At 36.5% G+C, this 27,021-nt stretch overlaps 1 protein-coding gene and 1 long non-coding RNA gene across 3 annotated transcripts in view; one reads left to right on the forward strand and one right to left on the reverse strand.

The window, feature by feature from the left end:
* Nucleotides 1-27,021, forward strand: part of LOC308706002 — a 45,879-nt gene that overhangs the window by 5,545 nt on the left and 13,313 nt on the right. Inside the window, exons 2-4 of the long non-coding RNA XR_014031993.1 lie at nt 14,204-14,370; nt 18,129-18,226; nt 21,113-21,302. This is a non-coding gene — a long non-coding RNA (uncharacterized lncRNA). The remainder of the gene's footprint in view (nt 1-14,203; nt 14,371-18,128; nt 18,227-21,112; nt 21,303-27,021) is intronic.
* On the reverse strand, nt 840-26,973 carry zbtb7c (zinc finger and BTB domain containing 7C). 2 transcript variants are annotated; one of them, XM_081391369.1, is made up of 3 exons: nt 14,154-14,329; nt 5,002-6,313; nt 840-1,942 (listed from the first exon to the last, which is right to left on the reverse strand). In XM_081391369.1, exons 2-3 carry the CDS (start codon nt 6,297-6,299, stop codon nt 1,399-1,401), a joined length of 1,842 nt encoding a protein of 613 aa, XP_081247495.1. In that variant the 5' UTR covers nt 6,300-6,313; nt 14,154-14,329; the 3' UTR covers nt 840-1,398. The 2 variants fall into 2 exon arrangements, with proteins under 2 accessions (XP_081247495.1, XP_081247494.1); XM_081391368.1 differs by lacking the exon at nt 14,154-14,329 and adding an exon at nt 26,855-26,973 and having other exon boundaries at nt 1,280-1,942.

The following is a 27,021-nucleotide window of genomic DNA, read 5'->3' on the forward strand; positions in this document are numbered from 1 at the left end:
ATTGAAACATCTTTGCATTTTGCACACCAAGATAAAAACATTTTAAATGCCTTGTCAAGTGCAGAGATATTAAATTGTCATGTCAATTCTCATCTTGAGTACTTGTACGTTGGCTCTTGGGTTGTTAGACTGGTGTTTTGCTTTGTGGGTGTTTTAGAAGAAAGTCCTGAAGGGGAAAATCAGTGTGTGAGTTTGTATCTGTTAAAAGCTTTTTATTTCAGAATTGTTTTGAGGGTTTGATGTCAGATATCGTATTCTGCTTCGACACACATTCTCTCTTGAAAAACACGCCCCCTCTTCAGATAAACCAGAACACAAACGTGTTAGTGTCTTACAAAACCTCTTAGTAAAATATAGCCAAGGCTTATTTAAATATGCATAAATAGCATGAAAATATTTTTGTTTCGGTTTCACCGATGCTGAATTATTCTAGCCATTCAGATATGAAAGTTGTGGACATTTTCCCTCCCGTTTTAGTTTCCTGTACCTCCAAGACACTTCATATGTGAAAAGAAAGACTGCTTTGCAAAAGAGGTGAAAACATTGGATTTCAAGTTTGTTCTTTAACAACACATCTTTGGATGTTTTACAATGTTCAGTATAGAAATACCTACGATAATGAACAATTCCACCATAGAACCTGAAAGCCATCTATACAAATTATTATTTTTAAATGTTGCACATAAGAGCGTTCAGTTTAATCAGGGGTTGATTGAGATGCACAATATAAATAATTTCAATCCTGAAAGTTATTATGAGAAAAATAGCTTGCATTATTTGCACATTACTGCAGATTGGTTTGACATCTTATTTTGGTTGTAAAAAAGTTTTTATTTTTTGTGCGTGTTAAAAATGCTTTCCAATTCCTGAGACTTTTTCTGATTAATCTGTCTTTGTGGTTTCTGTTGTAATTCTAAAAATGTAACCACTTTTGTATTTTGCATAGTGGATATACAATGTGTAGGTTTGTAATTTAGATATACTGCAAACATTAGAGAACCATTGTCAGATAATGCAATGCAAAACATCAAAGCTTCTAGCTTATTTCAGCAGGACGTATTTTTCTTTCAGCATACCTGATTGTCAATTTTTTTGCATTCAATTTTCACATACTCCATTGCACTGAACAGTCTATGAGCATATCACCATTGTTAGCAAACGCTGAAGCATCAAAAACAGCTTTAACAAAAAAGCACATCCAAATCTAGTCATTTAAAAAGTTTTTAAAATCCCTGTCATCCCATTGGAAGCTGACTTATGAAACGAACGAACATACGAACGAAAAAAAAAAAAGTAATTCTTTTATTTTTAATATTACAGAGTCTGAACCCGAGACTTCTCCGAAGCGAGCAGCTGTTTCAAGCTGAGCCAATCAGAGCTCAGGAATTAACGGAAAAGTCACTTTGCGGCTTCGGGAATGGGCGGGGCTCGTTCCAGTCTCACGGCCCAGGGGTCAGAGGGCGCCGAATAAAAGGGCGGGTGGGGCAGAACGTCTTCCGTGGCCATAGCGAAAGCAAACACGCCCCGCTTCCTATTCACGTCCTCTGAGATGATCTTCCTGTCAGTCTCCCGGCTGTCGTCCACGTCCTCCATCGTTTTCCCTCCCGGAGGCTGCTGTTTCTCAGCCCGCTGAGCCAGCAGAGGGGCTTGGAGGGCGTTGGGATCCTGGGGGAAGAGGAAGTTGGTGGCCCTCCAGGCGGAGGGCTTTCGGCCCCGTCGCGGGCGCGAGACACGGCAGCTCTGACGCTTGATGTGCCGGTGCAGGTGGTCGGAGCGCGTGAAGCTCTTGTAGCAATGCTCGCACTGGTACGGCCGAACGCCCGTGTGGATGCGCAAGTGGTTCTTCAGGTCGTAGTTGTGAACGAACTTGGAGTTGCAGTGCAGGCAGATGTAGGGCCTCTCGCCAGTGTGCTTGCGCATGTGAATCTTCAGTTTGTCTTGCCTGAAAAAGAGTAAGACGGAGATTAAGTTTGAGGTTAGATGCACCAGGTAGTTTTTCCCAAGGAGCACATGCAAAATCAGAAAAAAATTGAAAAAGGGGTGAAAAAAGTTGAAAAAAAAACTTAAGGGGTGCAATGAAAATGTATCTAATAATGTGTTTTTTCTTAATAAAAAAATACAAGGAGACATTTACAAGCAAAATGATTTATTATATAATATGTAAATACAAAAAAATACACTAGGTTTTTAAATATTTCAGTTTCAAACTTTATTTATTTAACAGTAATTATTGTTAAGATACTACTAAAATCTATGTATTGAATAATATGTGTTAAATAATGCTCTTAACTCTTTCCCCGCCATTGACAGGAATTTTCCAGCTTTCCGTGTTTTCACTGTTATACGGTTGGGGGCGCTATTACGAATCTTCTGAAAGAGTGCCGAATCTCCTGATCAAAAACGCAGGTGTAAAGCAGCAGAAACAAGCGGTAAAAACATTGCTTATGCACGTTGTACTCTTTGAGAGAGGAAAAACAAGATTTTTTTAGCTTTTTGTTCAAAATGTTGCTTTTTTTAAAATGAAATTTACCCACATTGAAGAGTTGATTAAAAAAAGAAGAAGGTATAAAGCTAGAATAAAACGTTATTGTTGTTGTTTAAAAGCAGAGTTTCTGTTCTTTCTTTTGATATATATATTGTTAAAAATATTCTGGGGGCCATGAAAGTTTTGTGAAAATTATCAAAACCTTTAAACTTTTAAAAACAAACCTCTGGCGGGGAAAGAGTTAATCTTTCATTTCTGTGACGGAGCAGCTCAGACAGAAGCGTTTACATTCAATTAAAATTTCAGATGCAGTTTGTTGTGTAACCAGAATATCAATAATGAACTGTAAAATCAATTATGCATAATGTGAGTTTTCATTATAAAAAAGCCAGAAATGCGCCAGGACTCTTATCTTGAAATGTCGCTGGCGATAAAATATTCTCATCTGAAACGAATTAAAATATAAGCACCATAAAGTAAACATTGTCATAATTCATCCACAGTAGATCTCAAGCAATCTATTTATTTACTTCAATCATCACCTTTTGCATTTTAAAAATCACTTAGTCTGTATTGTGATTCCTGTTTTGTCCATCACCAAATGTAAGACCTTTTAAAATAATTAGGATGTTTGTTATTCCATTTAAGAAGTTTTATAGCATACATTCATACATCTGAGGGGTTTTTTTTTACTTTTTGAGGACCCGTGGGGATTTTTATCCATTTTTTAATCTTAAGATGATGATACACGGGGCAACTTTTTGAGCAATGTTGCCGTCAACGGGCAACCAGGCGAGACACAGGGCCCACGACCGATCTGAAGTATCCAGATAGAAATGTGTTGCCCGTTTTCAATGGGAAAGTGCCCGGCTACATTGCTCAAAAAAATTCCCCTCATCGATCATCACTTTTACACTGTAAACACTCTTTCTCAAGCGTCTTTGATTGAATATGCATGCAGGAAAACACACAAACAGGTGTACGCCTTCATACTTGAAAAGCATACAGTTGCAAGTTGCTCAACATTCTCAGCCACAGAAGAACCTAAAAAACACGAAAACCGAAACACTCAGGATTTAGTGCTCCTGTAATGTGGTATCCAGATGAGTTATCCAGAAGCTAAAAAAACTTTGTTTGATCTATTTCTCACTCTAGATCTCACTCATAGAAATTTCATTCCTTTAGAGCGTTTGAGTCCAAAAGTGAAATGTAGGTCTTATATTAACATCACCACGCTTTGGCTTTTATTACAGTGTGGAAACCTCGTGCGGGCTTCGACCACAGTGATGCATAAAGTGTTTCACAGCAGGTTTGCCCTTATGATGCTGCTCTAGTTTTCATGTGCCATTTCATTGTTGTAATACCGAAGCTTAGCTGTTCAGCTTCAAAGAGGCTATTTATTCTTTTAGACAGTTAAGTGTAATTTGTTTGAGGGAAAAAGTTACATGACAGCAAGTCAGAATTATTTCCCGTAAATCTGTCATTGTTAAACATTCTTTGCCTTTTTCAATTTGTCTGTTTCTTTTTAGTGAATGTTCACTTTAAAAGAGTTATTATTGCACTGTATCTGATTGAATGATGTTAAAAACAGTCCTGAAATGTTAAGGGGAATAGTTCACCCAACTTTTTCATGCTCGTGTGGTTTCGAACGTTTTCAGATGAAGGAAAGTCATACCGGTTTGGAACGACATGAGGGCGAGTAAATGACATGTTTTTAGTTAAATTTGTGGGTGAACTATCACTTTAATGGTGTTGTTGCGCATTCACATTGTCTCCATTTATTCCTATCATTCCCGTCAACAATCACTATAAATAAAGGTGAAAAAAAAAAAAGTAAAAATATAAATAAAAATCGCAAAAATAAAAATACGTTAAAATGGTAAATAATAAGTGTAATACTTGGAAATGTAAATACACCCACCATAATTCCCATTAACTTAACTTATTAATATAAATAAAACTGGCAAGTTCTTTAATTGTAATTTAATAATAATTTAAATAAAATAAAAATGGTAGATAAAAATTATAAAATTAAATGGTAAATAATAATTGTAATACTTAGAAGTGTATATAAAAATATCTCCATAATTCCCATCAACTTTCACTATTAAGTGTCAAAAGTTTAAATTGAATGATAAATGAAATAAAATACAATTATAAATAATACAAATAATAAAATTAAATGTTTAGTAATAATTGTAATTAGAAATGTATAGAAAAATACAAAATATACCCACCATAACTCACCCATCAACCTTCACTATGAATAAGTGGCAAAAGTTTTTAAATAGTAATAAGTTTTAAAAAAATAAACGTTAATTAAGTAAATGATACATAATAAATTTAACAATAATTTTAATGATTAGAAGTGTATCGAAAAATACAAAGTATTTCTGTACTTCTGTTGGAAAGTATCTTTAATTTTATTACATTTAATTATATTTAATAGTATCACTTCCTTTATCTTCTCTCATTGACTCTCTTTACTGAAGTTTGCGTCTCTTAACCCGACTCACCTGGTGAAGCGGACCTCGCAGATGGTGCACATGTAGGGCTTCTCCCCCGTGTGTGTTCGCATGTGCCTCGGCAGCTTTCCCGCTCCTTGAATCACCTTGTTGCAGATCGGGCACTGCTGTGACGCCTTGGGCTTCATCTTCCTCTCCTCCTCCAGCTGCCACGGATGAAACAATGTCCCGAGATGAGAGGCGGACAGAAAACTCAGGTAGGACCGCAAGTCCGCTCCCTCTTTGATCGGGCCGAGAGCGGGGTCAGAGGTTATGCCCAAACCTGGACTCATAAAGTCTTTGAGGAAGTCTCTGTGAAGGATAGGGTTCGTGGGTTCATCCTTTAACTCTTCTTTGATGACTTCTTTCTTGACTGCGAGGTCCAGAGGGCTGTTTTCCAGCGAAGCAGCGGGGAAAGGCTGTCGCGGCTCCAGAATCTGAGGATAGCCTGGGAATTCTGCAGCCCACATTGGAGGATAAAAGCCTGGGAGAAGAGGCGAGAATCCAGCTCCTCTTTCCAGCCCTGGCACTTTCGGATACAGCCCCTCTTGAAGTAAGGACTCTATGGAGAAGTCCTTCAGCGCCCGGCCCTCCAATCCCTCCGGCCCTCTGGGTTTCCCAGCACTTGGAGTGTCCAATTGGCGTCTTTGGGATTCTTGTCCATCCCGGTCCGGGTTCGGCAACTCTTGTTGCGAGCTGCAGGGTGGGCTGTCCGTTCTCCTGTCCTCACAAACTTTTCGTCCCTCTTGGTTTTCCGCCACATCGCCTTGTGCGGACCTCTCACTATTGTCGTCCTCAAATTCTCCATCTTTCGAGTCAACCTCCTCCTCCATTTCCTCCTCTTCGTCCTCGTCTTCCTCATCATCCCCCTCAAACTCCTCTCCTTCTGCAGGCCCTTCTCCCCCTCCACCCGTGTCCATGATTTCCAAACACACATTTATGATGCAGGGAATTTCCAGGAGCCTCGCGGCACTCAGGATCTCCTTGACGTTGGATGCGGTCACCGTCAGCGTCGACGTGTACGCGAACTCCAGGATGGCCGTCAGCGATTCCGGCGCCACGAAGTCCAGCTCGTAGATGGCGTGCGGGTTGGCGTCCCGACTAGAGCCGGTGGCCACCGTGAAGAGTTTTTTGAAATACTGGCTGCAGGCGGCCAGGACTGATCGATGGGTCCGGTACTCCTGATCCCTGACGACTAGGATGACGTCGCACAGAAGCCCGTCCCGCCGCTGCTCGTTGAGACTGCACAGGATATCATTGCTGTGGTTCGGGAAGGGGATTCCGATCAGGTCCTCGTCTGTGTGCGCCATCTTCTCCGGCGAATCTGTGGACGGGTAAAAAGTAAAATTGGTCAGAGCTGCAGTTTGTTATCCTGTCATGCATTAAAACAGGGCTAGGCGCTAAATCGATATCGAAATTTATCATAAAAAACAAATCAGGCATATCAATAATGAACTTTTGAGTAAATTTCGATACAATTAGATGCTAGAATGACTACAGGTAGCTCTTCAATACAAACCGCCCTAATAATACAGTAGTCAACATTTGAAGTGGATCAAAACCTTTCATCAAAGTTAAACATGAATTTTGAACAATACCCGTTCTTGTTTTATGACAACTTCGATTAACTTTTTTGCTCCACTTCAAATGTTGACTACTGTAGTTCAGTTTAACTTGACACTGAATGTACACTAAACTGGTGTAGGATTTTTACTTGGATATATAAATAATTACAAAGAAACGGCAAGTGACACTTTGAATTTAACGTGAAATTTTAAAGTAGAAAGATGACTCCAAAGACTCCAATAAACTATTTCAATAATCCAATAAAGTTTTATTTGCAACTTTGAATTTTTTTTATTGTTATTATTATTATGATTTAGGGATTACCAAGATATTTGTTCATCCATGTTTTAATTTATACAGTATACAAGTTCTGTTGTGTTGCACCTTATTTGAATAATACAAATGCAGTATTTTGTTGTAAATTGATTGTTATATTTTCAATTGTTTACATTTTAAAAGATTGATTAAATTTATTTCATCAGACACCATTTTTGATGATACCTTTTTATTAAATCATAAAACAGAATCCAGAAAAAAAAAAATAGAAAACAGAATTTCAACGGATTTCGTACTAAATTAAAAGGTAGTTTACTCTAAGTTTACTTGTAACAAACATACATTTTCAGACATGTGGAATGCATTTCCTTCCATGTTAATAGTATAAAATGATTAATATTGATATCAAATGATATGGGGAAAAAATATTGTGATGATATATTTGGCCATATCACCCAGACCTACATTCATATATTATTGATATACAATGAGATTTGAGTAAAAACTGCTTGTTTTTTCAAAAGTGTGTAACTTGTGTGTGCGTTCACTTTGCTGTTAAAGAGGATGCATCACATCATCAGATAATTAATTAACTCCCATATAGCGTGCAAGGATCAAATCTCAGTTTCTCGCTGATTGCGATCAAACAGCAGCTCCACTGGCTTCTGCTTTTCATGACAAATATTGAAAGCAAGTGGCTATTTTGTTGTGTAGGCCTTGACAGATAGGGAAATAAATCAGATCGTTCGCATTGTGAGAAAAGCTGACACTTATCTTTATCACATTCGGAAAGAAAAGAAGACAAGACGACACAGGAAGGCAAAAGGGGTCAGGCTCTAGTTTCTGCTTTCCACGGGAAAAAAAAGTGTCAGGGCATGAGTAAACGTAACCCACCACCTCCAGTTTTACTTGCGTCGCATGAAAGCTCTGATAAAGGTGTTACTTAATTGCAGTTACTTTTGATTAATTAACAGGCATGCAATGTTGAATCGTATTTAAAAAAAAATATATATATATTATTATATTTTAGTCATGTCTGCAGTAGTCATGCACTTCTACTGTACAGTGTCCAACAATAATAAAAAATTTGCAAAGCTATATTTTTCGGACGGCGGATCTCCGTTCAGATGCTCTTAAACTACAGGCCTACATGAATGGAGCCTGAATTGTACCTGCGGATTCCCTGAAATGTTTACTGTGACTTTTTAAGAGGCATTTTGGCAGCATTGTCCTTCATTCATGGCTATGAATAGAGTTTAATCTCAGTGTGTCTCGTCCCCGTGGTCACGGCAGGCATGTGGATGGATGCTTTCATAAGTCCCGCCACCACCGAAAGCTGTCGACTGGCGTTCAATGGTCCAAAAACGGCTTCTGAGCCAAAGTAAATGAGCTACTGGTGTTTTCTGGATTTTTTTTTTCTTCTTCTCTTGTACATTGTCTGTCTTTATTCTCTATAACATTGAGCTCAGCACTTACCAATCAGGATTTTAATGTCCCTTCTGCTGTTGCTAGGAGACAGATGCTATAATTACCGTTTGAACATACAGTCAAGTAACACGGAATGTATTTTTTAAATTGAGGGCCTTTTGTTTTAAACAATGTGACCCTTCAGGTAAATATACATATATATATAAATATAGATGCCACAAAAATAATTTCTTTAGCCTGTATGAACCAACATGAAATTGGAAATGCAATAATGAATAAATATTATGGATATTGAAGAATATCACATATGTAATATGCCTTGAATTATTTTTAATTGATTGGTTTGTTCTTTGCTAATTGTGTATAAATAACATTTTATTCTTTTGATGATTTTTAAGGGATAGTTCACCCAAAAGTGACAATTTTGTCATTACTCACCCTCATGTTGTTCCAAACCTGAATTAGTTTCTCTTTTCTGTTGAACACAAAAGAAGATATTTTGAAGAATGTTGGTAAGCAGACAGTTGACGTCTATAGTATTTTTTTTTCCTACTATTGAAGTCAATGGGTGCCGTCGACTGTTTGATTACAATACCATCATTCTTTAAAATATCTTCTTTCGTGTTCAACAGAAGAAAGAAACTCATACAGGTTTGGAACAGCTTGAGGGAGAGTAAATGATGACAGAATGTTGATTTTTGGGTGAACTATCCCTTTAACCACATGTGTATAAATAACACAAACACTTTAAAAGGTTTAATTGCAGAAAGAAAAAAAAAAGAGAAAGACAGCGGAAGAGGGAAGGATGAAATCTCATGTCCCCAGAAGTTCCCTGACAGGTTGGGCAAAACTTAAAAAAAAAAAACTCTGCCCCACCCTGGAAAATCCAGCCAAGTTAAATAGGCGTTCAGAGCTAAAAACAACAGTAGAGAGGGAGGGAAAAAAGAAGGAAGAGAGACACAGTGAGGTCTCCCACCCACCCTGGGAGCACATGCGTTTCTCGTCTCCTCTTTTCTCAGTCCGGCCCTCCACACCTCCTCACTCACTCCCATAATTATAGTGTGCGTGTTTGAGGGTCGACTGGCCCCTCCACACACGCTTAGCACTGACTAACTCCTTCAAACCTTGACAATTCACTCCTTCGCGTGTGCCGACGCTTGCCTACGTACCAGAGACTATAGATGCGCTAATTACTAATACTACATATATCGTACATCTATTGGAAAACCTTTTGTATCATTTTGTCTAACTTCTCGCTAAATTTTGTCTGCAGCTTTTCTGTTGTTTTCAATACTGACCGTTTACCCTTACATGCAACCTTTTTTGCACATTGAGCATGTTTATTAAGCCGTTGTCCTTGTTGGTTCCCACCGAGTTGACTGACCCACACACACCTCAGCGATAGATGCTATCTGAAATCCTGTCGAAACTGTTGATGTGGCACTGCTAGGAAAGAGCACGCTTTAGATTGATATCTGCGACTGGACCGCAGCTCAGTTTGTCCTCCAGACTGACAGAACTTCCTTATTTGCACTTTTTGTTTTAAAATGATTTGATCATTTGTACTCAATTGGAGTGTAGCCTTTGCGGTTTGCTTGTGATGTTTCTAACGATAAGGAAAGACAACGTAATTTTCCACAGAGTAATATTTTATCGTAATGTTCACACGCTGCCGACAACAAATTTCAGCTGTCAGGCGCTCATTATCGTTTCAGCGAACTCCATTTGTTTGACTGTTAATATTAGAAGTGCAGAATAGTGTACCCTAAGAAAACGTATTAAATGTCGTTCGAGCTTATTTATTCTCTCATTCATTAAATATATATATACAGTATATAGTGCATGAGTTTTGTTGTATGAATGTGTTTGCATTTGTATTGTCAAAATATTTCAAACATTTTTCCGTGGATTTGAACTCTTTCTTTGAAGTATTTTTGAAGCCTCTGAACAATTTAAAGTAATAGAATTATGATTATAAATAAAATAAATTCATTTTTTCAGATGCTTATTAGCTGCATTTTGTTGCAGTGCCAAATCAAATGCCCCGCTTGAGGTTAAAGGATGTTTTTCAGAGATCATCTGAGGATCTGAAAAAAAATGTTCATTGTTTCTTAATCTACACAGTTTGTGGAAAGAGGTGAAGAACGTCTCATAAAATACCCTCACACAGTTCCTTCAGCCTGATAAAATACCACACACTCATTTCAGCACAGAGAAGCATTTGTGATTTGAAAAAGATGCGTGCATGTGGACCAGTGTTTCCTGCACTGCTATTCAGGAGGAGCATTGCAAAAAAAGCTAGATGTGTTTCTTTGATATTGCGTCGTTGTCCTTGTTGTCAGCTTGCGAAAATGAACATGCAATGAACACGTTTCAGACTGCTTGATTCACAAAACGAATCAGTTAAAACCTATTTAATTGAGCAGTTTTGAGTTTGAATTTGTCTGAATGCCTACTTTAAGTGATTCAAAAATGGTCATTTCTAAGCTCAGTAAAGCCTGTGTGTAGAAATGAACGCATGCAGTGTGATTTAAGCATGATCAATAATAACCTTGTTTGCAGATATTTCCTATTTTCATTTTTACATGTTCATGAATTACTAGTTCTGAGTTCAACATCAATCACAATGTGTCATATCTCAAAACATAAATGACACTGTGAGTAAAAACCCAAACTACCCCCTCAGCTCTTTGATTGTTGAAAATAACACACACCTATGTTTGATGTTTGAACTAAATGCATAAGCACACGCAGGCGAACACCTGCTTTGATGATCGTCTTAACTGGGACAAAGACTGTGGCTTCAGAATTAATGGAGTGATTTTTCGTTAATGTGTTCGTAAGCACCTTTTTTTAAAACACAGTTTTGGGGGTTAAATGCATGCATTCGGTGCACGACGGATGCCTCGTCTAACTTTGTGATGCAAAGATGACCAACTCTTGATATGGTAAAGTTACAACATCTCCTCCAAAAGTTAAAACAGTTCACATTTGTGAGAGATATTTCATCATGGCCTCTTTAGGGAGGCAGGGCTCGAGTCTAAGACAGGAGCGAGCGTGTGTCACGGTGCTCAGACTGCTGGTAAATTGGCTAAATCCAGCCGTGGGTTCGTGGGTCCTGAGGGAGATCATTTAGGGGCCTCACCTGCAGGGGCACCTGTAGGTTTTAGTCTATTAGTGCTTTGCTGAGACTCACGGCCCTGTTTACAGACACATCTGCCTCCCTCCCTCTCGTGCGCTCTAGCAACGGCACACCAATCGCCCAATAGAAGGCTGTGGATTTGAATACCGTTTCTCTCTGCCCTGTAGTGATTTGCATATAATACACAGCAAACTGTTTAATGGTGCTTTGCTTACTGTGAATCTGATATCCGTTTCAGTTTAGAATGTGTCAGACATTTACATGGTTTGTCATGTTTCCACAGTCTGATTAATGACTTTTGTGGTTGTGGAATTCGGTTTTTACATTTGCATTTAATAGTAACATAATTTTTGAGTTTTGTTATTGGGTAGCTGAAGTGACGTCAAGAAGATGTCAAGTAAAAACCAGATTTGTCTGAGTCTTCATAATTTTTATATATATAGGCTATTTATTTATTTAATTTAAAATACAGTAAAAATCAATAAAAACTATAATTCATTGCACCAGTCCAATTTCTGAATTCTTTAACTGCATCAATTTATTCTTAATGTAAAATGTATTAAATCATATATATATATGAACACACTAATAGTTAGGAGTTTGGATTAAGATTTTTTTTTATAATTAAGGTTTTGTTAATGTTTTCTAAAGAAGTCTCTTATGATCACCATGATAATATTACAATTTAAAATTATTTTTATTGTAATATATTTTAAAATGTAATTTATTCCAGTGATGGCAAAGCTTAATTATACATAAATAAAAAATAAATAAATCAAAAATCAATGTGCATGTCAGTGTTCAACCACCCTAATACAAATTGACGACAGACAACAGACTTACACTGGTCTTTACTAAACCTTGTTTAACAAAGTTAAAGAAAACATAATAAAGTGTGGCGTGAAGGTTTGGCCTTGTGTTTTTTGGCCCTCTCTGAGTTCATTTAACGTTCTGCAATGAATTTGACCCAAATGTTTGAGTTGCTTTTCACCTGTAGACGGATTCACCCGCCAACAGATGAGAGCAAACGTAAACCACACTTTAAGAGACTTGTTAAGATTACACACAGGGATTGTGTAATGTCTGCTGTAATTCGTCTGTTTGCTAAATATATGAAGCAAGACCGTACAGACACCTGCATCACACCTGCTACAAACAGTAATTTACACTGTTTTTAATCTGCGTTCAGGCCTCTTCAAACACACAAACTCACGTCAACGTTATGACACCTTTTTAAAAACTTCAAAAACATATTCAAATGAGTGTCTAAACTTTAGTAATTCTAATGAAATTTTGTTTTGCGTTTATGCTTTTGGTGGATTTCGATAAAGCAGATAAAGATCTGTTTTTGGATGATAATGTGAACAGCAAAATTCACAGTCTGACACTTTCAAATCTGATCTGGGCCACTTTTGTGTGGAAACAAATCTGATATGTATCTGATTTTTGCATTGTGACGTCAGTTTTTTTGATTAGTTTTTTACTTCCAACCCCAAATATAGTTCATAAATTGCACTATATGAAGTATTGCAGAAAGATGCCAAATATGTATGTAGATAGATAGATAGATAGATAGATAGATAGATAGATAGATAGATAGATAGATAGATAGATAGACAGATAATAAATAATTAATGTATAATAAAGTTTTACTTTATATTTTTATATATGGCTATTATATACTTAAGGCTAAGTATACTATAACTATATACTTTTATATATTTTAGGTATATACGTGTAATTAATTTTTTACACTTATTTTAAGCAGTGACAGTCACAGTTAAAAGGTTTGGCTTAATATATGTTTAAGCGGGAAGTTCATATAAAATTATATATTTCATATATAAATATAGTTCATATATAGTTCTATTTCATATAAAAATGTAATGTGATACAATTCCGGTCAGAAGTTTGGAAACATTAAGGTTTTTGAAAGAAGGCTCACCAAGGCTGCATTTATTTGATCCAAAATACAGTAAAAACAGTAATATTGTGAAATATTATTACAATTTTAAGTGACAGTTTTCTATTTGAATATTAAAATCCTGTGATCAAAGCTGAATTTTCAACATCATTACTTCAGTCTTAAGTGTCACATGATTTTTTTGGATATTTTAAATTGTAATAATTGTAAAAGTTTTTGATCAGCCTTTGTGAGATTAAGAGACTACTTTCAAAAACATTAAAAGATTAATGACCTTTTGACCAGTACTGTATATTTAAAGAGGATATGAAAATTGTTTGTTACAAAATGTGGGTCGATCACCCGTTTAGATTGATCATTTGAGAAATGAAAAAGTGCACCTCATCTTACAGTGTTGAACAGCCTGTACAGTAAATAACTTAAAGTCATGCTGTGATAACGGAGCACTTTGCTATGCTGCTGTCACACACATCAGAGTCAGCGGTGTCTGGTGTAATTGTCGATTTGCTGTGTCATTACTTGTTTGTGTTAGTTTGCGTTTACAGCGGGCCAAAACTCCACACACTCATTTTCTGGAGACGACATCTAAAGAATGGCCCAAATAATTACATGAGTCATCAAATGACTGCCCACAGACATGCTGTTCTCTACCTGAGATGCACACAAACATCCCCAACGGACACGTACAAACAAACATAAACAGCTTGTACGAGCGCACATGTCAACCACAGACTCAAATATTGTGCGCATTGTGACTCAAACACACACCGAGACAGACTTTCACACATGCAGAACTCTTGAAAACATGGTTAGCAGTAACGCACTCACCCGTCCAGATCCTCAGGTGTGTCTAAGTGTATGTGTGATTTTTATTCCAGGACTAAGTGTGGTCTCAGATCCGAGCCGGTCTCATCTCCGTCTCTGAGGGACACAAAGACGTCTGTCCATCCTCTCTGCCCAAGCGTCTCCTCTCCATTCACAAAAAGCACAGACGAGCATCCAAACTACAAGCCCAAAACAACAGCACACGCGGACAGACTGAGAGGTTTGTGTGGACACTGACAGGAAGGAGGAGAGAGAGAGAGAGAGAGAGAGAGAGAGAGAGAGAGAGAGAGAGAGAGAGAGAGAGAGAGAGAGAGAGAGAGAGAGAGAGAGAGAGAGAGAGAGAGAGAGAGAGAGAGAGAGAGAGAGAGAGAGAGAGAGAGAGAGGAGGTGGTGGATCTACTCTAGAGCGGCGATGTAGTTTTTATAGCTGGGTGGGAAGCTCAGGATAATAATACCCATCCTCCTCCACAACACAGTTTAAGCTCAGTATGTAATAAAGCCCATGGTGCACAAACCCTCTGATTTGGGGTCAGACAAAATGAATTTTTAGTTTTATTCGTGAAGGATTTGCAACTCGAACTTGGGCACAAATGAAGGGAGAGAGAGAGAGAAAAGTACCAGTTCTATATATGCATGTGCGCTGACTTCAGAACATGAATTAGACGAAGGTAGAAGACCCGAAGTTCACAATAGCACACTACTCTTACTTCTTAAAACATACTAAATACTGGACATTATACATTGTTTATTGTCTTAGATGCATATTTTTCTTAAAAAATGTACTGTCACATGACCTAAATGGATTTGATTCGACTAGTGGCATCCAGTTGTAGTCTTAGATTAAATATAAAACCGATTTAGTAAAGTTTTCATGCAATTTTATTTAACATTTGGCAATCAACTAAAGAAATATTAAATATTGTGATTTATCATTATCATTTGCCAAAATGTAGTATATACGACCAGAGCACAATGCATTGTGGGATACAGTATCTGAAGCATTGTTCTCTGGTTGTGTACTACATGCATACTACACATTTTGGCAAATGTAGTATGTAATCTGTACATGCAGGATAAATGACTTACTGTGCACCAGAGTTATTGTCTAAAACTAAAAGCAAAAAAATGAAAACAGAAAATATTAAAACACAAAATCTATAATTCTATACCAGTGATACTTTAGTAGCACTGCTGTGCACAAGTATGACAGCCATACAATGCAGCAAAAGGAAGATTAGTATGCTAGTTTTCTGTTTCTGCAGAGTATAGTATGTGATTTTTCACTGTTTCCTGTGGCGCACGGGTCAGATTTGCTGCTTATATTTTGCTTGTGTGTCAGTTTTATTAAGCGACACTTTATATAATGGCAGAATTGAGACGTTACGACTCTCTAGTTAATTAGAAGTTGGTTGTTTTATACGTGCGGTTTGACCCATATTGCAGCTCAGACTGCATGTTCCTCAACAGGGCTGTTCAATTTCCCTTCGTTGAAACTGAAACCAGAGGTAGACGGATAATCAGTTAGTTAACTGGTAAACTTATACTCACAGTTGTGTGAAGAGTGCAGTTGTTCATACAGACAGCAGTTTTTACTGTAATGTGTTTTTTTTACATATTCATCTGTAGCAGGTACGCATGTATGTATGTATGTGTATGTATATATGTGTGTATATTCATATATATATATATATATATATTAATAATATACATTTCTTTAGTTTTAATATATATTTAAGTAATATACATGTTCTATAATTTTTAATATATGATATATATTTTAATAATATATGTTTTCTTTCAAATTTATATATATTTATATTTATATATATATTTCTTTTATGTATATAATTCTTTAAATATAAAGTAGTTTAATAATATACTTTTCTTTATAATTTTTAATATATGATATATATTTTAATAATTTACAATTTCTTTATCATTTTTAACATAATATATATTTTCTTTATCATTTTTTATAAACATTTTCTTTATATATGTCATTTTTTATATATTTTTTAGAAATGTACATTTTTTTTTACATTTTATATATCTATAGTTTAATAATATATAACTGTATGTTTGCTTTTTTGAATTCTATTAATTTCCATAAGTAGTGTAGTTGAATGTGTGCAAAAGTAATACAAGCTAGTTTTTAATAAAAGCTCAATTATAGTAATTTTGTCTAAGTGAAACTAAATATTTCTACATATTTCTATACTCTTAAAAAGAAAACAATCCAGTGTATTTAACACACGTGACTGTGCAGCACTTTCTGTGTTACTTTTCCCACCTTTCAACTCATTCTGTGATTCTTCTGCAAAAAGCTTTATTAGATATTCCTCTGGGTATGTAAATGTTGGCATATATCATGCATTAATCTGTCAAATGAATGTTTATTATCTTCTGTTTTTAAAGCTGGACATTGAGAAGATGGACAATCTCATCCTAAAAATATTCTCAGCTGTCAGTGTTTCATTTATATTTGTATTTTAATGTAATGTCAATGAGATCTTATTTTATCACCATTTTATAACAAAATCTCTCTTGTCAAGGATAACAGTAAAAATCTCTTTTGTTCAATCAATGTGAACTTTAAAATGTCCCCGGATCATGTTTGGATTCTGATAATCAAAGATGTTTGACATTTGTCACAATCATAATGTTTCAATTCCATTCAATCAGTTCAATTCAGTTCTTAACACTGCAAATGTTGTCTGCATTTCTGAAAACAGATGTACAATATGTGAGACAGACACATATTGAAATGGTGGTACTTTTTCAGAAATCCAGCATGTGTTTGTGTGAAAAGAGAGAGAGGGAGTGCGTTTCCTTCAAATCTATTGTTTCAAAAAACATAAAACTATTACAGACTCTCTCGTTTGTGTTTTTTGGCACTGTGACATTTTCCCCCTGAATCTGTCTCTTTAAATCATGACTCGACGCTTTAACACGGACAGGATTTCCTAAATGACATCAAGAATCCACCTAGTTATGTAATTTATGACATATTCGTCATGACCTGCTTTTTAACGAGCACAGTTACTTTAACTGGGTAAACTATGATTTAGATAGATTTCTTTGTGCTGCTGCGAACGTGACGAATGCAAGATGTGAAAATGTAAGAGATGGACAAATTAATTATGGAGACGTGTGTCATGCGCACGCACACACACACACACACACATTATTTGAAGATATTTTCAGTTAGTTGTCATAGAAACCTCAGACAGGTGATTCTATACGTCCCTTAAAACAGATTCCTGCATTAGACAGTGTTTTATACTCTAAGAAAAATACATTTATTTTGCGTTACGACTTTAAAGATGTGTCACGCGCAATTCAAAACACAACACAAGTACCTGATGCATTCACGGTGTTGTCAAAAGTTGCTTTTCAGGGTAAAAAAAAAAAGGTGGCTTTCAATCAAAATACTTCATATACTTAAAAATAAAATGTTCAGCAAAGAACTCTAAAGTCAGATGAGTGTTTCGGTACCGGAGTATTGGTGGTTTTCTAAAGAACTACAAAATAAAAGTTTTTTTTTAAAACCCTGAAAAGCAATTTTGTGACATCACTGAGAATGTGTCGGGGATTTGTGTTGTGTTATGAATTCACATGCTTGACACATTTTGAAAATCGTAACGCAATGACGCATTAAATCGAACTTGCATTGGTAACACTTTGTGTAGAATATTAAAATGTTCTCCACAATAAGAAAAAAGAGGTTATTTTAAGAAATTATGACTGAAAGTTTCTTTGAGGAACCAAAAATGGTTCTTCTATGACATTGTGTGTTTTAAAAAATGAAAATATATATATTTTTTGTTTCAGGTAACTTTTATTTGAATTCAAGTAACGAAAATGTTTTTTTACGGTTTTAGTTTGAACTATAATAACCCAGTTTAGCATCAGATTTCTCCGATGTCTTTTGCATCAGTCAGAATGCAGTGAGAACTGATGTGTTTTGTTTTTTCACAGGAGTCAGACGGCGAGACTCATTCAGAACCACGACTGACATCCTTCTCATACAAACCCTTGTGTGTTTGCTGACCCTGTGATGCTTCATTTCAGGGAAGGTCAGATGTTCCTTTCTTTCTTTCTAGTTTGCTAGTCATAAATTCATCAGTTTGATATCCTAAGCCTTTGGATTTGCGATTTGGGACGGCGTGCACAGATGTATTGTGGGAGTGGGGGCTTTGGCGCTCAAGGGTGTGGCCTTGTGGGAAAAATTTGTCATCTCTGCCCACTTACAGACAAACCCACCAACTAGGGTGGGAAACAGCCGTCCAAGGACGACACACATACACACACCCACACACACACATACACACACACAGAGAGCCCAAAATATGCGACAAGGTCATCTGTGAACCCCTCCACACATCAACTCCTGTTTTTACTGGATGTGTTGTGTCTTTTGGTCGGCTTCATCTGCGTTATCTGGTATCTTCTACACAAACACACACACACACATACACACAGACAACAGAGAAACAGTGATCATTTTTGGAAATGCTGCTGATAAGAAAGTTATCTGTGTTTTTGTCTTGGTCAGGCTTGTCAGTCTGTGTGTGAGTGTGAACTACATAAATGATAATGATTCAAGCATTAATTGCTTTAGTGGAGCATAATGGGAAATATAGTTTTGTTGTGCAAGCCTATCGAAATGCATACAAGCTAAAATTGTACAATAAACATGGACATTTACATTTAGCAGATGCTGTTTGCTATTGTATTGAAGGTGTAAATTGTATTAGTTCATGCATTCGTAGGCATTGCTAACACGACGCTCTACTGTTTAAGCTGCAGGAATTACAAATGATTATGACTGAAACCAATTAACTTTAGCAATTATTTTGTAATTGACACACGTTCAACCCAGAAAGTTGCGGCTTATAGGAAAACCAGAGTATCCTGTTGGTGATTACGGCATTGTGCTGGTGTTCATATGTGAATACGGTCATTGCGACATACTTGACGTTAGATACTCCCAGTGCTCAAGCTCAAATGTAGTATAATGTACATCCCCTAATATGTCGTTAATCAAACTAATCATGCATGTAAAACACAGATCACACACGTGTTTGCGACAGATGGAGTGTGTGAGGGTGTGTGTTTTTGTGTTTTTGAGATGCTCCTTCTGAAAGGACATTTTTGTGGAGGATTGTGAGGGGGAGGCTGGCCCATGTGTGTGTGTGTGTGTGTGTGTGTGTGTGTGTGAGAGTGATTATGACTAGCCCCTGTCTGCCCTCAGGCCCTCTGGCTCTACCTAATTAAAAGCAACCAGGCTGCAGGGCACAGGAGACAGATGTCTGTCAAAGCGCACTCACACACACACATAGACACACACACAAGATGCAAGCTTTCATAGTGATCAGTCACAAACTAACTGTATGCATGCACATATGTCGCTTCATGCTAAAAAATGCAAGCGCATATCACACACATGCTCTCATGCACACAGTTCATTGCAATCTACATGTATAATGGCACTGGATATTCAGCATGCCTAAAAAAAAAAAACGTTATATGTAGTGATGGACCGATATATATAAACATATAAATGTTTTTTAATTAACAATTAACAGAACAATTAATATATTTAACAGAACAATTAACCAGACAAATAATATTGCTTAATTTGACATATTGATTTGGTAATAGGTAATAAATTCACATACATTTTCATTTACTATTTGTTTTATATTTATACTCTAGGGGTTGAACAGACTAGTTGACTTTAATGCTCTGCCAGGACGCTTTAAGCTTGACATCGACTAGTTGTTGATCATAGCCTATAGAGGGCGCAACAGGTTAAAGTCAACTTTTACACTCCGTTTCCTTTAAATTGACTAATAACTGCATACTCAGAGAGCGCTCCACAAGATGTGTTTGATTAAACCATCTGGATGCTCAAAATTGATTGTGTGAATTCAAGTTTTACTCAGCTTATTGTACACGCAAGTTAATCGCCGTTCTAAACTGCTGCTGCATTGTAGCGTACACGCATACAGACAGTAGCTCGCAGATCACGTGAAGATCGCACACACACAGAATCATTCAGTACTGCAGAAATGTATTATAAACTTGGTTCTGTGATTTATCAATAAAATAGCTTAGAATCTGAAAAGTTCTAGCATATATTTCTTAGTAACTAAAACCCACAGCTTCACTATTAGTAGAGAGACGCTGCCAGGTAGAATTAATTCTCACGCAATCGCTCTCTCACTAATGCAATTATATAAATGTAATGTAACTTTATCTGTATCTGATTTAGAACGAGCAGAAATCTGTGAGAAATATAACGACCCAAAGACAAAAGAACTGATAAGAATAAGCCGTTATGTAGGAGCGCTGTGTCAATATGCCAGAGCTGAGCACAAGGCAACCCGTGTTCGAGTCTCAGCTCGAGGTTCAGGCTTATTTGCTCATCAATTACATCATCAGTGACTAGTCTTATTATGTATTTTTTACATATTAATGGTTTTGGTAATAGATCTCCATCTCCCCCTTAAAGTTTGTTCCAAAATCAATATATAATTTTGTAACATTTTTAATTATTTTATAAATATATTTGTGTGTATATATATAACTTTTTTTAAATTAATGTTTATGAATAATATTGACATTTTTAAAATAAAAATAAAAATCTATCTAATAAAAATTAAATATATTTATTTAATTTGTATATTGTTAATAATAAACATATTAATTTAATATTTTATATATTTTATCATTTATAAATGTATGAATAAAGTTTGAACAGTGACAGTCAGAAATTAGATTTTCTTTTATTTGTGGGAACCGTATCGGGAGATGACCCAAGCTGGAATTAATTCGGATCGGCCGGCTCGACCTGCCAGGCCAAGACTTCATCTTTGACATGAAAAATGGTAAACATTTCCTTCTATTTAGGAATAAATGTTGTGTAAAATGTGTTGTTTTTCATTGTATATTTGCAGGATATCGGCCGCACTGCTGTGTAATACATATTGGCTATTGGAAACCTGTTTATATCCACAATACTATAACAAGCAGCTTCCAAACACTGAGATAATTCCTCAATCTTCCTGCGGTCACACAATACAACCCGACTGTCGGTCCATCAGGCCTGAGAGCGGCCCGCTGTGATGCCTAAACTCTTCTGCTGAGGTATCTGCTCCAGTGTGTGTGTGTGGTGTGTGTGGTGTGTGCTTAGGGTGGGTGGATCAATGTGTCCTTATTTTAAACTGAGTGAGTGAGTGAGTGAGTGATAGCCCACACACTCATTTCTATCGCTGTCTTTCTCTCCATACACCCCTCCTCTGTGCCTCTCCTCTTTTCTCACACCAGTGGGTGGACCCAGTTTCAAAACCAAAATCTTACAGCAACATTACAAAACGGCCCGCTTTCCCTCTCTCTCTCTCTGTGTGTGTGTGTGTGTGTGGTTAACTGAGCTTGGTCTCTCTACGTAACGGTGTGTTGTGGTGCGTTGCCCTCAATAATACTTTGTGTCTGTGTGTGTGTGATCATTTCTAGTGTGTGTGTGTGTGTGTGTGTATGTGTGTGTTTGGGCTTCTGTAATTTACCCAGAGCAACAGAGAGAGAGGAGACAGTCTGGGAGTTGCCACTGGTTACAGTGACTCTTCTCACACAGGAAACACCTACAGGAGTTTAGATGTTCCTCAATCAGCTGCTCTCACATCACACTCACTTTTCATAGAAGACCAGAGGAAATCAGTCAAACACACACGGCCTAACGCTGAAATCTAACAGATCGGGCTTAAATGAGAAGAAAGACATGTCAGCTGAAAGAAACTAAACAGTGTTACAGTACAGGAAGTAGTATAGCTGGAGAACAGAACACACTTGAAAATGCAGTATCGTTAAGTTTAGTTGTAGTCTAGTCTAGCCTAGCTATAGAACAGAATAGTTGTAGTATGTAAAGTCCATTCAAGTTTAGTCTGATAAAGTATAGAATAATGAAGTGTAGTCAAGTTATACAAAAGTTACGTTTAGTATGGTATAGTAAAGTCTGGTTACAGGTGACTGAACAGTATAGTGTAGTCAAGTCTAATCAGGTTTGGTTAAGTATAGTCTAATGGTAGAACAGTAACGTTTAGTTATAGTTAGTCTAATTAAAAGTTTGGTTATAGAATTGTCTAGCTATTAATTAGTCTAGATATAGAAACATTATAGTATAGTTAAGTCTAACCTGGTTTGGTTAGACCAAAGAATAGCTCTAGTTTAGTCTAATGATAGAATTGTAAAGTTAATAATAAAATTTGCTTATAGTACAGTCTAGTTTTTGATTAGTCTAGATGTTAAACAGATTATTATAGTAATGTCTGATCAGGTTTGGTACAGTTACAATAAAATATAATTATAATATGATATAGTGATAGAACAGTCAAATGTTGTTATTATAAGTCTACTATAAGTCTGATTATGTTATTGTAAGTCTTGTTAAACAGTAATTCTTGTAGAATGTCTTATCTAGATCAGATTATGATCCTAAAGGGCCGATCATGTTTGAATTAATCTGTTTGGTTTCTATTAAACAGATCAGCTGTAAAAAGTCATTAGACGCATAAAACCTTTTCTTCTTTCAGGAGACTTTGACCTATATTATGGTTAATTTCCTGTTTGTTATGGGCGATTAGTCATGTGTCCTTGTGATGTGTAGGAGCTTCTACAGAAAAACACTTGTTGAATTCTTAAAGATATATCATATAATCCCAGCCGTCACAGAGTTTATAAATAACGGCTCAGCTCAACTCACCGTGACCATAGTGATACTGAAATTACATGACCATGTGACATGGTCAGTTGCTATTAAAATGAGCATGCTATGACATCAGCATCAGGTACTTAAATGGATGGCTGTAAATACCCAGTTAACCGTTTAACTTTTGCATGAATTAGTTTAACAGCTGGTTATCCAGAGCAGGTTCATAAAAGATTCAGTCGTGACCTCAGAAAACACGTTCATTAGAACGGTTTTATGCAGCAAAAAAAAAAAAAAAATTGGTCTGGCAGAGTTTAACTGTCTCTCACTCTGTGTAAAGGTGAGGTCAGGGCAGTCCTCACGCTTTGAAAGATAAGCGTTACCTAAATCACCACAAATGCTTTTTTTTTTTAAAGATGAAGAGAGAGGAAAGAGAATGACATATAGACAGGCACTATTTCACTCTCTGTTTGAGTGTGCTGTTGGGCGGCTGTGTCATCAGAAACAGACATGTTGTGTGTGCGGATGTGAATCCCCTAACTTTCTCTTTTGGTCTTAAACTGGACAAACTGACTCTTTATTAGATTGATTCACTGCTTACAAACACACACACATTCATAGAAGAGTCTCAATTAAGTAACATCAAACCACAGATTTCCTCTCACAACTGTTAAACGCAATTAAAAGAAATGATCAGCTGGTTATTATCACAAAATAAACCCTGACAGGATGATGGGGTTTGTTTCAACCTGAGGGGGTTCATTTTGTGATAATGAAACTAGCACTGAAAGATTTGGTGAATAGATCTGACTAAATAATTTCACTCTTTTTTTTTTTTGCAAAAATGAAACTAGCACATATATGTGGGACATCGGTTGCCTGGGACAACGATCAATTATTTAATTTAGCGTCATGATGCACACACATCTTTTTACACTGATTTGTACTCTCTTTTACACTTCTTTATCGAATCAAAATGTTATTTTCAGTAGCTGAATTATCGTATAAAGTACTCTTTTTATTATTTTATTATTAAACAAAAATGATTCGGACCCAATAAGAAGCAATGCGTTTGCACCAGCCATGAGCAACACTACATGTAAATCAATATGTATATCTGCTCACATCATAATCCCTCATCAATATCTGTTTTGTTCAGTGACTAAACATCAAGTCTCTATTCCAGACAGTCAGTCAAACCATATTTGTCTTCGATATTATAAATTATATAAACAAGCTATTGTTTGGACATACTGACTGATTGCCATAAAGCGAATGTCAGTAAGGTTGTTATTTTTTTTAAAGAAATTAATACTTTTAATCAGCAAGGATGATTTAAACTGATCAAAATTGACAGTAAAATAATCTATTTCAAATAAATGCTATTCTATTCATCAAAGAATCCTGAAAAAAAAAAGGATCACAGTTTTGACCAAAATATGAAGCGGCACAACTCATTTTCAACATTGATAATAATCATAAATGTTTGTTGAGCAGCAAATCATCATATTAGAATGATTTCTGAAGGATCATGTGACACTGAAGACTGGAGTAATGATGATGAAAATTCAGCTTTGATCACAGGAATAAATAAAATTTATATATATATATATATATACACATTTGCAATAATATTTCATAATATTACTGTTTTACTGTACTTTTGATCAAATCAAATAAAGGCAGCCTTGATGAGCAGAAGAGACTTCTTAAAAGTCTTCTGTATTTTGAATATTATAGTTATTTTAAATGGTTGGTTGATTATGATTTCACTTTTGTAACTTTAGTTACATGCTGTTTGAGCATAAACAACATCTGCAAAGTTACAACACTCAAAGTCCAAAGCAAAGGGAGATATTTACTTTTAAAGAAATCACTTTTTAAGGACTACAACAAATGACTGGTTGGGACTACACAAGCTTCCTCCCAAGTTAGTGACATCACCAACCCTAAAATTTACATAAACCCCGCCCCCGGAACACGATTTATAGATTATCAAGACAGAATATGCTAATCAATGACTAGAAGATAACTACACGTAAGCTACATAAGTTCATCAACTAACCATTCAGAAACGTTCTGTTGCTTCTACATGTTGTTGCATTCTACATGTTATACCACCCCTTTAATGTATTTAACATTTAAATTATATATATATATATATTAAATGAGTAGCTTCTTTTTGATAGTTGTCACCACTGATGTTCTAAAACCCCAGTGTTGTTCTGAGCTGTGTTTGTGTGTATGTCTGTATCTCTCTATGTGTGTGTATGTAGGATCTGTTCTGTATCTGTTCCCAGCAGTGATCTAGAACCACACTGAGATCCCAATCTTTGTTCTTGTTACCTCGTTCCCACACCCTCCCGCGTGGAGCGCACCACACTCTCTAATGTTTGAGAACACGCCAGTGTAAAAGTATCTGCCGTGTAACAAAAGACTGTTTCGGATCAGGTTCAACTTTGATAAACCTTGTCCTAGTGACTCGACAGACAAAGGTGTGGTGCGTATCCCGGCATAACCCCACTCCCTCACGCTGCTCTCCGCTGCTTCTCTCTCGCTCGCTGAGGTTTGGACTCCCACCGCAGGAGTTTTTATGTAATCACGGCCTGTTAATGTCAGGTTAATCAGGGCTGCTCGAACATGCCGTGATGGATCTGAAAGCGGCTGCTTGGCATTGAAAGGAAATCTGGTACCCGTCACAGCCACAATTAAAATGAATGAATAATTGAGACCGGCGGTCATCTGCCCATTCACCTGATATACGGTGTCCCTGACCACACCGAACAAAGCTCCCCCTCTCTCTCTCTCTCTCTCTCTCTCTCTCTCTCTCTCTCTCTCTTTCTCTCTCTCTCTCTCTCTGTGTGTGTGTGTGTGGATACTGTATTCACATAGTTTACCCGAGTGCACTGAATCTACATGTTTGAATACTTCAGCATTTAATCCTTCAGATTCTTGATTGAGTCTCGGCTTATGTTCACAAAGAGAGCAGATGAATGATGTTTCCTGTATTCCGTCTTAGACATCGTATGTGAAGTTTCCGCAAAGTCACAGCAGATAGTTTAAACATGCTGATGAGTGTTTTCAAAGCAATCTTGTCCCAAAAAATTTTATAAAAAAATGTATACATAAAATTTAAAAGATTTTTTTCTTTAGAACGTTCACTTAAAATAGTTCATTTTTGCAATTTTTTTTTTTTTTCTTCGTTTAAAGAATCTTTTTTTTTTTTTTTTTAAATAGTGGAAGATATTAACATTTGGAACATCTTAAATAATTGACTTTGAATAATAATAATAATAATAATAATAATTGTTGAATGTACCATAGTCATTGTTCAATGAATGTTTATACTGTTCCCAATAAATATACAATAATGAAACCCTTACAAAACAGAGCCATGATTTTTTTTTTTTACTAAAGTACTTTTGTTATGATCGTTACATTACTGACTTGAAGAATGAGACCCTTACAAAAAAGCTTGCGTTTTGGAGATTGCAATACTATGCTATTCAAGTGACGTATAATGAAAGTCTAAAAATCATTTTTTTTTTTTTAGGTTTTTTTTTGCTCAAGTGCAGGTAATTTCTGACTTATTATGTAAACTTTCCTCATATTTTAATTTGGTTCTCATGCATTTTTTGTTGAGTCGCTGTCGTGGCGTAATGGATAATGTTGGTCACAGCCTGATTAGTCTTAAACTGGAGATCTCTAGCAGGGCAACACTGAGTGATGCTGAGATAGCATCAGACCCCTGTCCCTGCCCTGTCATCTCATTTTACTGTATTAGACTTTCTAATTAAACCGACGGTGAGAACGAGGGGGTGGGGGGGTCCCGCAGAATCTAATGCACTTTACATGACATATGCACAAGACGAGCCGAAAAAATGCCATCACAAACCCTTTACATTTCACCACAGACAGTGATGGAGCAGTTAGACAGGCACTGAGAGAAACTAACTTCGAGCGAAAGACAGAGAGACAGAAAGTAGTGGTTGCTGACCTTTAGGTGTTGCTGGTGGAGTTGCTTCTTGGAGAGAAGTCTCTGCGTGTCAGGAAACAGACTGCTATCCTCCGATTCAAACATGTGAAAGTGAACACAGACGAGAGAGAGAGAGCGACAGGGGGAGAGAGATAAGCAGAGGAGTTGCGTTTTGCACAGAAGGTGTG

The sequence above is a fragment of the Scardinius erythrophthalmus genome (assembly GCF_964197995.2).
Source record: "Scardinius erythrophthalmus genome assembly, chromosome: 17".
NCBI lineage: Eukaryota > Metazoa > Chordata > Actinopteri > Cypriniformes > Leuciscidae > Scardinius > Scardinius erythrophthalmus.

What these genes read in the sequence shown, in the direction of transcription:
- zbtb7c (XM_081391369.1), bottom strand. Translation starts at nt 6,299, where the DNA reads ATGGCGCACACAGACGAGGACCTGATCGGAATCCCCTTCCCGAACCAC. An exon ending in TGCGAGGTCCGCTTCACCAG is followed by an intron (nt 1,943 to 5,001) that starts GTGAGTCGGGTT and finishes ACTCTTTTTCAG; the next exon opens with GCAAGACAAACTGAAGATTC.